This window comes from Oncorhynchus mykiss, chromosome 18, assembly GCF_057628025.1.
Source record: "Oncorhynchus mykiss isolate SJ-2025 chromosome 18, ASM5762802v1, whole genome shotgun sequence".
In the NCBI taxonomy this organism is placed as follows: domain Eukaryota; kingdom Metazoa; phylum Chordata; class Actinopteri; order Salmoniformes; family Salmonidae; genus Oncorhynchus; species Oncorhynchus mykiss.
The window spans coordinates 2,712,241-2,727,500 of record NC_143039.1 but is presented as its reverse complement, the minus strand read 5'-3'; the positions used below and the strand labels follow the sequence as shown (position 1 = coordinate 2,727,500).

The window sequence follows — 15,260 nt, the reverse complement described above, 5'->3', positions numbered from 1 at the left end:
CCTGGTACTATCCTTAACCCAGATACTGTGTGAGAGGTGATCCTCTAGCCTGGTACTATCCTTAACCCAGATACTGTGTGAGAGGTGATCCTCTAGCTTGGTACTATCCTTAACCCAGATACTGTGTGAGAGGTGATCCTCTAGCCTGGTACTATCCTTAACCCAGATACTGTGTGAGAGGTGATCCTCTAGCCTGGTACTATCCTTAACCCAGATACTGTGTGAGAGGTGATCCTCTAGCCTGGTACTATCCTTAACCCAGATACTGTGTGAGAGGTGATCCTCTAGCTTGGTACTATCCTTAACCCAGATACTGTGTGAGAGGTGATCCTCTAGCTTGGTACTATCCTTAACCCAGATACTGTGTGAGAGGTGATCCTCTAGCCTGGTACTATCCTTAACCCAGATACTGTGTGAGAGGTGATCCTCTAGCCTGGTACTATCCTTAACCCAGATACTGTGTGAGAGGTGATCCTCTAGCTTGGTACTATCCTTAACCCAGATACTGTGTGAGAGGTGATCCTCTAGCCTGATACTATCCTTAACCCAGATACTGTGTGAGATGTGATCCTCTAGCCTGGTACTATCCTTAACCCAGATACTGTGTGAGAGGTGATCCTCTAGCCTGGTACTATCCTTAACCCAGATACTGTGTGAGAGGTGATCCTCTAGCTTGGTACTATCCTTAACCCAGATACTGTGTGAAAGGTGATCCTCTAGCTTGGTACTATCCTTAACCCAGATACTGTGTGAGAGGTGATCCTCTAGCCTGGTACTATCCTTAACCCAGATACTGTGTGAGAGGTGATCCTCTAGCCTGGTACTATCCTTAACCCAGATACTGTGTGAGAGGTGATCCTCTAGCTTGGTACTATCCTTAACCCAGATACTGTGTGAGAGGTGATCCTCTAGCCTGATACTATCCTTAACCCAGATACTGTGTGAGATGTGATCCTCTAGCCTGGTACTATCCTTAACCCAGATACTGTGTGAGAGGTGATCCTCTAGCCTGGTAGACATGACAAGGCAACATAAGTCATTTATCTCCAACATGTTTCTCTCTCCCCCAAGGTGAATGTGGCCCCCGCCTGCATCAGGGCCCTGACTAAGATGCTGTACTGTCCGTACTGCAGGGGTCTGCCTGGGCTGAAGCCCTGTCATAACTACTGCCATAATGTGATGAGAGGCTGTCTGGCTAACCAGGCTGACCTAGATCCCGAGTGGAACCTCTTCATAGGTGAGAAAACACATGATATGTCCTCTCTCTCTCTCTCTCTCTCTCTCTCTCTCTCTGTGTGTGTGTGTGTGTGTGTATGTGTGTGTGTGTGTGTGTGTGTGTGTGTGTGTGTGTGTGTGTGTGTGTGTGTGTGTGTGTGTGTTTGTTGTGCCTGGGCGAGTGGTGTCTTTCAAACTAAACCCTGGTCCCTGCTGTTAGAGCCTGATAACTAAACCCTGGTCCCTGCTGTTAGAGCCTGATAACTAAACCCTGGTCCCTGCTGTTAGAGCCTCATAACTAAACCCTGGTCCCTGCTGTTAGAGCCTGATAACTAAACCCTGGTCCCTGCTGTTAGAGCCTGATAACTAAACCCTGGTCCCTGCTGTTAGAGCCTGATAACTAAACCCTGGCCCCTGCTGTTAGAGCCTGATAACTAAACCCTGGTCCCTGCTGTTAGAGCCTGATAACTAAACCCTGGTCCCTGCTGTTAGAGCCTGATAACTAAACCCTGGTCCCTGCTGTTAGAGCCTGATAACTAAACCCTGGTCCCCGCTGTTAGAGCCTGATAACTAAACCCTGGTCCCTGCTGTTAGAGCCTGATAACTAAACCCTGGTCCCTGCTGTTAGAGCCTGATAACTAAACCCTGGCCCCTGCTGTTAGAGCCTGATGACTAAACCCCGGTCCCTGCTGTTAGAGCCTGATAACTAAACCCTGCTGTTAGAGCCTGATAACTAAACACTGCTGTTAGAGCCTGATAACTAAACCCTGGTCCCTGCTGTTAGAGCCTGATAACTAAACCCTGGTCCCTGCTGTTAGAGCCTTATAACTAAACCCTGCTGTTAGAGCCTGATAACTAAACCCTGGTCCCTGTTGTTAGAGCCTGATAACTAAACCCTGCTGTTAGAGCCTGATAACTAAACCCTGGTCCCTGCTGTCAGAGCCTGATAACTAAACCCTGGTTCCTGCTGTTAGAGCCTGATAACTAAACCCTGCTGTTAGAGCCTGATAACTAAACCATGGTCCCTGCTGTTAGAGCCTTATAACTAAACCCTGCTGTTAGAGCCTGATAACTAAACCCTGGTCCCTGCTGTCAGAGCCTCATAACTAAACCCTGGTCCCTGCTGTTAGAGCCTGATAACTAAACCCTGCTGTCAGAGCCTTATAACTAAACCCTGGTCCCTGCTGTTAGAGCCTGATATCTAAACCCTGGTCCCTGCTGTTAGAGCCTGATAACTAAACCCTGGTCCCTGCTGTTAGAGCCTGATAACTAAACCCTGCTGTTAGAGCCTGATAACTAAACCCTGGTCCCTGCTGTTAGAGCCTGATAACTAAACCCTGGTCCCTGCTGTTAGAGCCTGATAACTAAACCCTGGTCCCTGCTGTTAGAGCCTGATAACTAAACCCTGGTCCCTGCTGTTAGAGCCTGATAACTAAACCCTGGTCCCTGCTGTTAGAGCCTGATAACTAAACCCTGGTCCCTGCTGTTAGAGCCTGATAACTAAACCCTGGTCCCTGCTGTTAGAGCCTGATAACTAAACCCTGGCCCCTGCTGTTAGAGCCTGATGACTAAACCCCGGTCCCTGCTGTTAGAGCCTGATAACTAAACCCTGCTGTTAGAGCCTGATAACTAAACACTGCTGTTAGAGCCTGATAACTAAACCCTGGTCCCTGCTGTTAGAGCCTGATAACTAAACCCTGGTCCCTGCTGTTAGAGCCTGATAACTAAACCCTGGTCTCTGCTGTTAGAGCCTGATAACTAAACCCTGGTCACTGCTGTTAGAGCCTGATAACTAAACCCTGCTGTTAGAGCCTGATAACTAAACCCTGGTCCCTGCTGGTCGGAAGGAAACCCCTTCTGTTTGGTGTTCCATGCTGGGTCTGCACGGTGGGTAATGTTTCATTAAGGAGCTGTTCTCAAGCCCTCCTCTGTAATGGGGACTGGGGGAGGCAGCTATATTCTTCGTACAAAATGACACCCTATTCTCTATTTAGTGGTCTATTCTGGTCAAAGTTAGTGCACTATATAGGGAACATGGGTTAATTTGTGAGGGAGATGGTACGATCCCTCTTGCAGCAGGATCTGAAAACAGTGGGGTGTATTTTAAAGACGAGTCTCAACAGAGGTCAGCAAACATCACTTCTGAGTCCTGTGTCTATGTATGTGTGTGTCTGACAAAACTGTTGTCCCGACGACCAGGAGACGACCCAACACAGAACAGACCCAACACAGCACAGACCCAACACAACACAACACAGACCCAACACAACACAGACCCAACACAACACAACACAGACCCAACACAGCACAGACCCAACACAGCACAGACCCAACACAACACAACACAGACCCAACACAGCACAAACCCAACACAACACAGACCCAACACAGCACAGACCCAACACAGACCCAACACAGCACAGACCCAACACAGCACAGACCCAACACAACACAACACAGACCCAACACAGCACAGACCCAACACAACACAACACAGACCCAACACAGCACAAACCCAACACAACACAGACCCAACACAGCACAGACCCAACACAGACCCAACACAGCACAGACCCAACACAGCACAGACCCAACACAACACAGACCCAACACAGACCCAACACAACACAGACCCAACACAGCACAGACCCAACACAGCACAGACCCAACACAGCACAGACCTAACACAGTACAGACCCAACACAACACATACCCAACACAACATAGACCCAACACAGACCCAACACAACACAGACCCAACACAGACCCAACACAACACAGACCCAACACAGACCCAACACAACACAGACCCAACACAGCACAGACCCAACACAGCACAGACCCAACACAGCACAGACCCAACACAACACATACTCAACACAACACAGACCCAACACAGACCCAACACAGCACAGACCCAACACAGACCCAACACAGTACAGACCCAACACAACACATACCCAACACAGACCCAACACAGCACAGACCCAACACAGCACAGACCCAACACAACACAACACAGACCCAACACAGACCCAACACAACACAGACCCAACACAGACCCAACACAACACAGACCCAACACAGCACAGACCCAACACAGCACAGACCCAACACAGCACAGACCCAACACAGCACAGACCCAACACAGACCCAACACAGCACAGACTCAACACAACACAGACCCAACACAGCACAGACCCAACCCAACACAGACCCAACACAGACCCAACACAACACAGACCCAACACAACACAGACCCAACACAACACATACCCAACACAGACCCAACACAGACCCAACACAACACAGACCCAACACAACACAGACCCAACACAGCACAGACCCAACACAGCACAACACAGACCCAACACAACACAGACCCAACACAACACATACCCAACACAGACCCAACACAGACCCAACACAACACAGACCCAACACAACACAGACCCAACACAGGCCGCAGCGCAGAGTGAGATCTCACATCTCGGCTAAACGCTAAAAAGTTTTCATCTTGTTCAAAGGGAACAAGGCAGAGTATGGCTGCCGACGGCTCTTATACAAGACATTTAATATGAAAACTACAGTCGCAACAGAGTGAGGAATCTTGTTTGATGAACAGAGCCTTGGGCATATATAAATAGTGTGTTTTTAATTTAGTTAGGCTGTTATAACAGAGATAGTTTGTGTTTCAGAAGGAGTGAAGTGTTCAGTTTCAATTAGAACAGGGAACCCTGGGGGAGCGTTCTCTCTCTGCTGCATAAAAGGGTCCTATTGTGACGTTTCTTGGCCTTTTCTATTCATCTTCTCTGTCAACGCTGCTCTCCATTAGCCAATACAGTGAGGCTTCACAACTGATATTGATCTGCTTTTTGGAAAGACAAACCTCCGCATCCCAAATGGCCCACTGTTCCCTAACATATTGACACCCTGTTACACGTGGGCTCTGGTCTAAAGTAGGGCACTTACAGAAGGAATAGGCTGGCGTTTGAGACTCGGGAAGCATAACAGGTCCGTGGTCGATGGGTTGCATTAGAACTGATGCCATAGTCTCTCTGATTCTCTCTCTCTCTGCATTGTAGATATTTATAGATCTGCTGTGTGACTCTCGTTGTCCCTAAAACAACCCTTATGACAGGAGGCTTGTTGCTTGTGACGGTGTGAACCTCCGTCTCTGTGTGCCTTTCTCTCTGTACGTGGTGCGTTTACCGTGCAGACCGTGCAGGCTTGGCTCTTCATGCTTTAAAATGCCACTATCAATAGCATTGGATTGGTCAGCAGCCTGCTGGGCCTTTAGGATACGAATAAAGCCACTTTAACTTCTTTACAGTTCATCTCTAAAACTAACTCTCCACCCTCGCTAAGGGGAAACTAACTCTCCACCCTCGCTAAGTGGAAACTAACTCTCCACCCTCACTAAGGGGAAACTAACTCTCCACCCTCGCTAAGGGGAAACTAACTTTCCACCCTCGCTAAGGGGAAACTAACTCTCCACCCTCGCTAAGGGGAAACTAACTCTCCACCCTCACTAAGGGGAAACTAACTCTCCACCCTCGCTAAGGGGAAACTAACTCTCCACCCTCGCTAAGAGGAAACTAACTCTCCACCCTCGCTAAGTGGAAACTAACTCTCCACCCTCGCTAAGGGGAAACTCTCAGCCCCTTTCTCTAGAATGTTGTTGTGTTGAGGCGTCACATGCTCTATGTTTGTTAACGCAAAAGCTTCACATTTTGGGATTTATTTTTTTATTTCACCTTTATTTAACCAGGTAGGGCTAGTTGAGAACAATTTCTCATTTACATCTGTGACCTGGCCAAGATAAAGCAAAGCAGTTCGACACACAACAACGACACAGAGTTACACATGGAATAAACAAACATACAGTCAATAATACAGTAGAAAAATAAGAAAGTCTATATATAGTGTGTGCAAATGGAAGTAAGGCAATAAATAGGCCATAGTAGCAAAGTAATTACAATTTAGCAGATTAACACTGGAGTGATAGATGAGCAGATGATGATGAGCAAGTAGAAACACTGGTGTGCAAAAGAGCAGAAAAGTAAATAAAAACAATATGGGGATGAGGTAGTTGGATGGGCTATTTACAGATGGGCTGCACAGCTGCAGCAATCGGGTAGCTGCTCAGATAGCAGATGTTTAAAGTTAGAGAGGGAGATGTGAGTCTCCAACTGCAGCGATCGGGTAGCTGCTCAGATAGCAGATGTTTAAAGTTAGAGAGGGAGATATGAGTCTCCAACTGCAGTGATCGGGTAGCTGCTCAGATAGCTGATGTTTAAAGTTAGAGAGGGAGATGTGAGTCTCCAACTGCAGCGATCGGGTAGCTGCTCAGATAGCAGATGTTTAAAGTTAGAGAGGGAGATATGAGTCTCCAACTGCAGCGATCGGTTAGCTGCTCAGATAGCTGATGTTTAAAGTTAGAGAGGGAGATGTGAGTCTTTTGGGAAATGTGGGATGTGTTTCTTTACGGACACCGTTTCATACGTTGGAATGAGAGTTGTGATTAATTGGATATTTAGAGGCTTTTTCAAAGCCAGATGTGAAGTTTAACATGAAATCGGCTTATCACAGAAACAAACAAAAAATGACTGTTGAGATATTCAGAATGGGTTTTATGCTACTCAAGTGTGGCACAGAAATGTGAATCCATCCATCACGTTCATATATTTATCTCTTAAGACTCTGGCAGAGAGAGAGAACAAGATTCACAGGTCAAATACCCAGTGAGTGAGTCCACTGGTGCTCATTGAGCAGAGAGACAGAGGCCTTTTGTGAGATGAATAGAAGTCTCTCCTTTCTCTTTCTCTTTGTCTCTTTCTGATCCTCGTCTGTCTGTAGAGAAAGACATCACTCCTAAGAGTCATTCTCTGTTCTCCACATTTTGGCCTTATTTCGCTCTCTTTTTACAAATTGGACTTTTCTGTATCTCTCAATGTTTTTACAAATTGGACTTGATAAGAAAACTTATCAGTCGGAATATTTAGAACAGTAGAACAGAGAGAGACAGAGAGAGAGAGAGAGAGAGCAGAGAGAGAGACAAAGAGAGAGAGAGAGAGAGAGAGCAGAGAGAGAGAGACAGAGAGAGAGAGAGAGAGAGAGAGACAGAGAGAGAGACAGAGAGAGAGAGAGCGACAGAGAGAGAGAGAGAGAGACAGAGAGAGAGAGAGAGAGAGAGAGAGAGAGCAGAGAGAGACTGAGAGAGAGAGACAGAGAGACTGAGAGGCGTTGGTTCTGAGCAGTAAACGGTCCCAAACTCTAAACCACTCACTGTATCCCAAATAGCACCCTATTCCCCATATAGGGCCCATACGACTGGTCAAAAGCAGTGCACTATCGCTATGTAGTGAATAGGGTGTAAATTGGGATGTGTTGTTGTGTACAGAGATGGGCAGTATTTCTGTGACATGTATTTGATTAAATATGTATTTCAATTAATTCGGAGTATTTTATAAACGCCGGGTTTATATTATGTTATACTGGGCTGATCTACATTCCTATGTATTTTGTAACAAGATGCTTTCGAGAGCTATAATTTATATTTCCAAAATACATTTCTATACCTTTTTTTAAAAAGCGGTTAACATTTTGTGGCCCCCATTTCACCCTGTATTGGTATCAGAAATCGGACGGACATGGATTGGACGAACCGTACACGGATTCTGATGGCACTATGGTGTGATAAGAGCTAAATTAACTAAATAAAAAATGGATATGTACAAATTAACAATTGTAAAACATGCTGAGTATTATTCTAACGATCTCTCCCATAATAATACCCAGTGTGCTTTGCAGGTCATTTTGGTATGTTCATTTTCACATGTAGCAGACGCTGTTATCCAGAGTGACTCGCTAAATGAAGATAAACAACAACATATGACAGTATGTTTTTGTAACTGTTGCTGAGAATGTTGTTGTTCTGGCTACTTGCACATGAAAATACAAAATACAAGTATTTTAATTCAATAAATTACTAAAAAAAACAAGTATTTTGTAATACAATTATTTTGCTGTTTATTTTGTAGTTAATTTTGGTACATTGATCTTTATGGTATTTAGTCAGGTTTTCCCCCATCCCTGGTTGCCTAGGAGATTAAGCCCACCTTTGACCTGTGAGAGTTTAACCACTGTGATTTAAATTTGATTATGATGTCACAGTCACTGGGGACCAATAGATGACCTCTCTGTCACAACCATAGTCCTGACTGCTCTACCTAACACATGTGGATGTACGCAGGCCTTTCCTGCAGTCAAACGACCTCGTGGCCTCGTGGCTGGAATGTTGCTCATATTTTTCATCCTTTCATAATTAATAATCATCATTGCTTCGAAAACCATGGTGAAAATCCGCTGTTTTCGATGTCAACCCGGCTTTATGTTACGTCAGTCTTCTCTGATGTACGTGTATGAACTGAAAATATAATGTATTTCAACTCTGTATCTGACATACCAGGTAAGGGGGTCTTCTTTTTGTTAAGCCCATAACCACGTGTGTGAGGTGGGTACTTTTGTTTCCAAGTAGATTTGTTTAAGTCTACCCAGAAACACTCTGTGTGACCCTGATTTATCCCCCCTGCAGATTAAACAATGTAGCTGTACTCACGGGCGCCTGACTTTGTCTAAAAGTGGGAGTGTAAAACAAAACAACCATCATCCTGATGAAAATACGCTCTTTGTCTTTAACAAACTAACGTTTGTGCATATTTTCAGCGTGGAACAGATGTTTAGAGTGGTTATAACCGAACCCTAGGCTAACCAATTCTAAAAGGCACTAGCAGGTCTAAAAGTAGTCTCAGCAGGAAATAGACTGAACGCAATTATTTCAACAACGGAAGCTCCAGTTGTTGGAGCACATATTTCCCAACTTCAATCAACCAGTCCATTTTGAATTCATGATAAAAACCAGGAACTTCGCTTGTGAATTCCCTTGTGGGTTTTATCAGTTAGATACGTTTTTACAGGCATTTATTTCTGTAGGCTTAACGGGAGTCTGTTTGTGCAATCATGACGTGTGTGTAGAGAGAGCAGTCGGAACACAGTGGAGTGAGTGAGATATGGAGGGGAAAGGGAATTTAGGCAGAAGAATAGGCATGATGCTTTGCTTTGTTTCCCAGAATGCACATGTAGACCTATGGAAAACTAGAGTCAACATGTAGGACTATGGGACACTAGAGTCAACATGTAGGACTATGGAACACTAGAGTCAACATGTAGGACACTAGAGTCAACATGTAAGACTATGGAACACTAGAGTCAACATGTAGGACTATGGAACACTAGAGTCAACATGTAGGACTATGAAACACTAGAGTCAACATGTAGGACTATGGGACACTAGAGTCAACATGTAGGACTATGGAACACTAGAGTCAACATGTAGAACACTAGAGTCAACATGTAGGACTATGGGACACTAGAGTCAACATGTAGGACTATGGGACACTAGAGTCAACATGTAGAACACTAGAGTCAACATGTAGGACTATGGGACACTAGAGTCAACATGTAGGACTATGGAACACTAGAGTCAACATGTAGGACTATGGGACACTAGAGTCAACATGAAGGACTATGAAACACTAAAGTCAACATGTAGGACACTAGAGTCAACATGTAGGAATACGGAACACTAGAGTCAACATGTAGGACTATGGAACACTAGAGTCAACATGTAGGACTATGGAACACTAGAGTCAACATGTAGGACTATGGGACACTAGAGTCAACATGTAGGAATACGGAACAGTAGAGTCAACATGTAGGACTATGGAACACTAGAGTCAACATGTAGGAATACGGAACACTAGAGTCAACATGTAGGACTATGGAACACTAGAGTCAACATGTAGGACTATGGAACACTAGAGTCAACATGTAGGACTATGGAACACTAGAGTCAACATGTAGGAATATGGAACACTAGAGTCAACAAGTAGGACTATGGAACACTAGAGTCAACATGTAGGACTATGGAACACTAGAGTCAACATGTAGGACTATGGAACACTAGAGTCAACATGTAGGAATATGGAACACTAGAGTCAACATGTAGGACTATGGAACACTAGAGTCAACATGTAGGACTATGGAACACTAGAGTCAACATGTAGGACACTAGAGTCAACATGTAAGACTATGGAACACTAGAGTCAACATGTAGGACTATGGAACACTAGAGTCAACATGTAGGAATACGGAACACTAGAGTCAACATGTAGGACTATGGAACACTAGAGTCAACATGTAGGACACTAGAGTCAACATGTAGGACTATGGAACACTAGAGTCAACATGTAGGACTATGGAACACTAGAGTCAACATGTAGGAATACGGAACACTAGAGTCAACATGTAGGACTATGGAACACTAGAGTCAACATGTAGGAATACGGAACACTAGAGTCAACATGTAGGACTATGGAACACTAGAGTCAACATGTAGGAATACGGAACACTAGAGTCAACATGTAGGAATACGGAACACTAGAGTCAACATGTAGGACTATGGAACACTAGAGTCAACATGTAGGACTATGGGACACTAGAGTCAACATGTAGGACTATGGAACACTAGAGTCAACATGTGTGCTAGGTGTGTATTGTAGCTAGTTGTGTATTGTAGCTAGATGTGTATATAGCTAGGTCAGTGTATTGTAGCTAGGTCAGTGTATTGTAGCTAGGTCAGTGTATTGTAGCTATGTGTGTATATAGCTAGGTCAGTGTATTGTAGCTAGGTGTGTATTGTAGCTAGGTGTGTATTGTAGCTAGGTCAGTGTATTGTAGCTAGGTGTGTATTGTAGCTAGGTGTGTATTGTAGCTAGGTGTGTATTGTAGCTAGGTCAGTATATTGTAACTAGGTGTGTATATAGCTGGGTGTGTATTGTAGCTAGTTGTGTATTGTAGCTAGGTGTGTGTTGTAGCTTGGTGTGTATATAGCTAGGTCAGTGTATTGTAACTAGGTGTGTATAAAGCTAGGTGTGTATTTTAGCTAGGTCAGTGTATTGTAGCTAGGTGTGTATATAGCTAGGTGTGTATATAGCTAGGTCAGTGTATTGTAGCTAGGTGTGTATTGTAGCTAGGTCAGTGTATTGTAGCTAGGCCAGTGTATTGCAGCTAGGTGTGTATATAGCTAGGTGTGTATATAGCTAGATCATTGTATTGTAGCTAGGTGTGTATATAGCTAGGTGTGTATATAGCTAGATCAGTGTATTGTAACTAGGTCAGTGTATATCGCTAGGTGTCTATATAGCTAGGTCAGTGTATTGTAACTAGGTGTGTATTGTAGCTAGGTCAGTCAATTGTAGCTAGGTCAGTATATATTAGCTAGGTGTGTATATAGCTAGGTGTGTATATAGCTAGGTCAGTGTATTGTAGCTAGGTGTCTATATAACTAGGTGTGTATATAGCTAGGTCAGTGTATTGTAGCTAGGGGTGTATATAGCTAGGTGTGTATATAGCTAGGTGTGTATATAGCTAGATCAGTGTATTGTAGCTAGGTGTGTATATAGCTAGGTCAGTGTATTGTAGCTAGGTGTGTATATAGTTAGGTGTGTATATAGCTAGGTGTGTATATAGCTAGGTCAATGTATTGTAGCTAGGTGTGTTTATAGCTAGGTCAGTGTACTGTAGCTAGGTGTGTATATAGTTAGGTGTGTATATAGTTAGGTGTGTATATAGCTAGGTCAGTGTATTGTAGCTAGGTGTGTATATAGTTAGGTGTGTTTATAGCTAGATCAGTGTATTGTAGTTAGGTGTATATATAGCTAGATCAGTGTATTGTAGCTAGGTGTATATATAGTTAGGTGTGTATATAGCTAGGTGTGTATATAGCTAGGTCAGTGTATTGTAGCTAGGTGTGTATATAGGTAGGTGTGTTTATAGCTAGATCAGTGTATTGTAGTTAGGTGTATATATAGCTAGATCAGTGTATTGTAGCTAGGTGTGTATATAGCTAGGTGTGTATATAGCTAGGTGTGTATATAGCTAGGTCAGTGTATTGTAGCTAGGTGTGTATATAGTTAGGCATGGTGCCAGGCGCTCAGCTTTAAGCAGTGACATTGTCATCGAGAGATGTGCGGATGAGGTCATGGCGGGATATAATTTATTGGCCAGCGTGTGTGTGTGTGTTTGAATGTGTCTCTGTGTGTGTACGTGAGTCTGTGAAGATTCATGTTATTTCCTGATGAGTGACACCAGATCATCAGTCACATGCGGGCCCCATGACACCCGGCCTCAGCTCTGGATCAGGACAGACACGTCCTCATCATCTCTCATGTCCTCACCTCCGTGGGAAATCCCAGGGGAGAGAGCGGGGTGGCAGGCTCCCTATCATTATGCATACCCTAGTCCTACTATATATACCACCTCAAAGTCATAACGTGATCACACGTTTATATTGCTACATTAGCTACTCTATAATGTATTGTTAGTTACTTCAACTTAACATAGCTACTCTATAATGTATTGTTAGTTACTTCAACTTAACATAGCAACTCTATAATGTAATGTTAGTTACTTCAACTTAACATAGCTACTTTATATTGTATTGTTAGTTACTTCAACCTAACAAAGCTACTTTATATTGTATTGTGAGTTACTTCAACTTAACATAGCTAGTTTATAATGCATTGTTAGTTACTTCAACCTAACATAGCTACTTTATATTGTATTGTGAGTTACTTCAACTTAACATAGCTAGTTTATAATGCATTGTTAGTTACTTCAACCTAACATAGCTACTTTATATTGTATTGTGAGTTACTTCAACTTAACATAGCTAGTTTATAATGCATTGTTAGTTACTTCAACCTAACATAGCTACTTTATATTGTATTGTGAGTTACTTCAACTTAACATAGCTAGTTTATAATGCATTGTTAGTTACTTCAACCTAACATAGCTACGTTATACATTGTTATTGTCAAAGTGCATTCAGAAAGTATTCAGACCCCTTGACTTTTTAAAACATTTCGTTACATTACTGCCTTATTCTGAAATTGATTAAATTGTATTTTCCCCCTCATCAATCTACACACAATACCCCATAATGGCATCACAATACCCCATAGTGACATCACAATACCCCATAGTGACATCACAATACCCCATAATGGCATCACAATACCCCATAATGGCATCACAATACCCCATAATGGCATCACAATACCCCATAGTGACATCACAATACCCCATAGTGACATCACAATACCCCATAATGGCATCACAATACCCCATAGTGACATCACAATACCCCATACTGACATCACAATACCCCATAGTGACATCACAACACCCCATAATGACATCACAATACCCCATAGTGACATCACAATACCCCATAGTGACATCACAACACCCCATAATGACATCACAATACCCCATAGTGACATCACAATACCCCATAGTGACATCACAATACCCCATAATGACGTCACAACACCCCATAGTGACATCACAATACCCCATAGTGGCATCACAACACCCCATAGTGACATCACAACACCCCATAGTGACATCACAATACCCCATAGTGGCATCACAACACCCCATAGTGACATCACAACACCCCATATTGACATCACAATACCCCATAGTGACATCACAATAACCCATAATGTAGAAAAGTGTTCAAATGTATTTTTTTTAAAACACGGAAATATGACAATTACATAAGTATTCAGACCCTTTACTCAGTACTTTTAGCAGCGATTACAGCCTTGAGTCTTGGGTATGACGCTAGAAGCCTGGTACACCTGTATTTGGTGAGTTTCTCCCATTCTTCTCTACAGATCCTCTCAAGCTCTATCAGGTTGGATGGGGAGCATCGCTCCACAGCTATTCTCAGGTCTCTCTAGAGATGTTTAGATCGGGTTCCAGTCCTGGCTCTGGCTGGGCCACTCAAGGACATTCAGAGACTTGTCCCGAAGCCACTCCTGTATTCTCTTGGTTGTGTGCTTAGGGTCGTTATCCTGTTGGAAGGTGAACCTTCGCCCCCAGTCTGAGGTCCTGAAAAGTCTGGAGCAGGTTTTCATCAAGGATCTCCCTGTACTTTGCACCATTAATCTCTTCCTTCAATCCTTACTAGTCTCCCAGTCCCTGCCGCTGAAAAACATCCTCTCAGCATGATGCTGCCACCACCATGCTTCACCATAGGAATGGTACCAGGTTTCCTCCAGACATGACGCTTGGCATTCAGGCCAAAGAGTTCAATCTTGGTTTCATCAGACCAAAGAATCTTGTTTCTCATGGTCTGAGTGTCCTTTAGGTGCCTTTTGGCAAACTCCAAGTGGGCTGTCATGTGCCTTTTACTGAGGAGTGGCTTCCGTCTGGCCACTCTACCATAAAGGCCTGATTGGTGGAGTGCTGCAGAGATGGTTGTCCTTCTGGAAGGTTCTCTCATCTCCACAGAGGAGCTCTGTCAGAGTGACCATCAGGTTCTTGTTCTCCTCCCTGACCAAGGCCCTTCTCCCCCGATTGCTCAGTTTGGCCGGGCGGCCAGCTCTAGGACGAGTCTTAGTGGTTTCAAACTTCTTCCATTTAAGAATGATGGAGACCACTGTGCTCTTGGGGACCTTCAAAGTTGCAGAAATGTTTTGGTGCCCTTCCCCAGATTTGTGCCTCGACACGATCCTGTCTCGGAGCTATACAGGCAATTCCTTCGACCTCATGGTTTGGTTTTTGCTCTGACATGCACTGTCAACTGTGGGACCTTGTATAGACAGGTGTGTGCCTTTCCAAATCATGTACAATCAACTAAATGTACTACAGATGGACTCCAATCAAGTTGTAGAAACATCTCAAGGATGATCAATGGAAACAGGATGCACCTGAGCTCAATTGCAAGTCTCATAGCAAAGGTTCTGAATGCTTATGCTCTCTGCAGGCCATTCACTAGGTCCCCCCGTGTGGTTCTGGGATTTTTGCTCACCATTCTTGTGATCATTTTGACCCCACGGGGTAAGATCTTGCGTGGAGCCCTAGATCGAGGGAGATTATCAGTGGTCTTGTATGTCTTCCATTTCCTAATA

At 43.9% G+C, this 15,260-nt stretch overlaps 1 protein-coding gene across 2 annotated transcripts in view; it reads left to right on the top strand.

Moving 5' to 3' along the window:
* The window catches only part of LOC110513658 (glypican-6), a 361,504-nt gene that overhangs the window by 246,332 nt on the left and 99,912 nt on the right, over positions 1-15,260 (top strand). For both annotated transcript variants that reach the window (XM_090206942.1, XM_090206943.1), the window contains exon 4: positions 1,072-1,237. In XM_090206942.1, the coding sequence (XP_090063068.1) occupies positions 1,072-1,237 (166 nt within the window). The remainder of the gene's footprint in view (positions 1-1,071; positions 1,238-15,260) is intronic.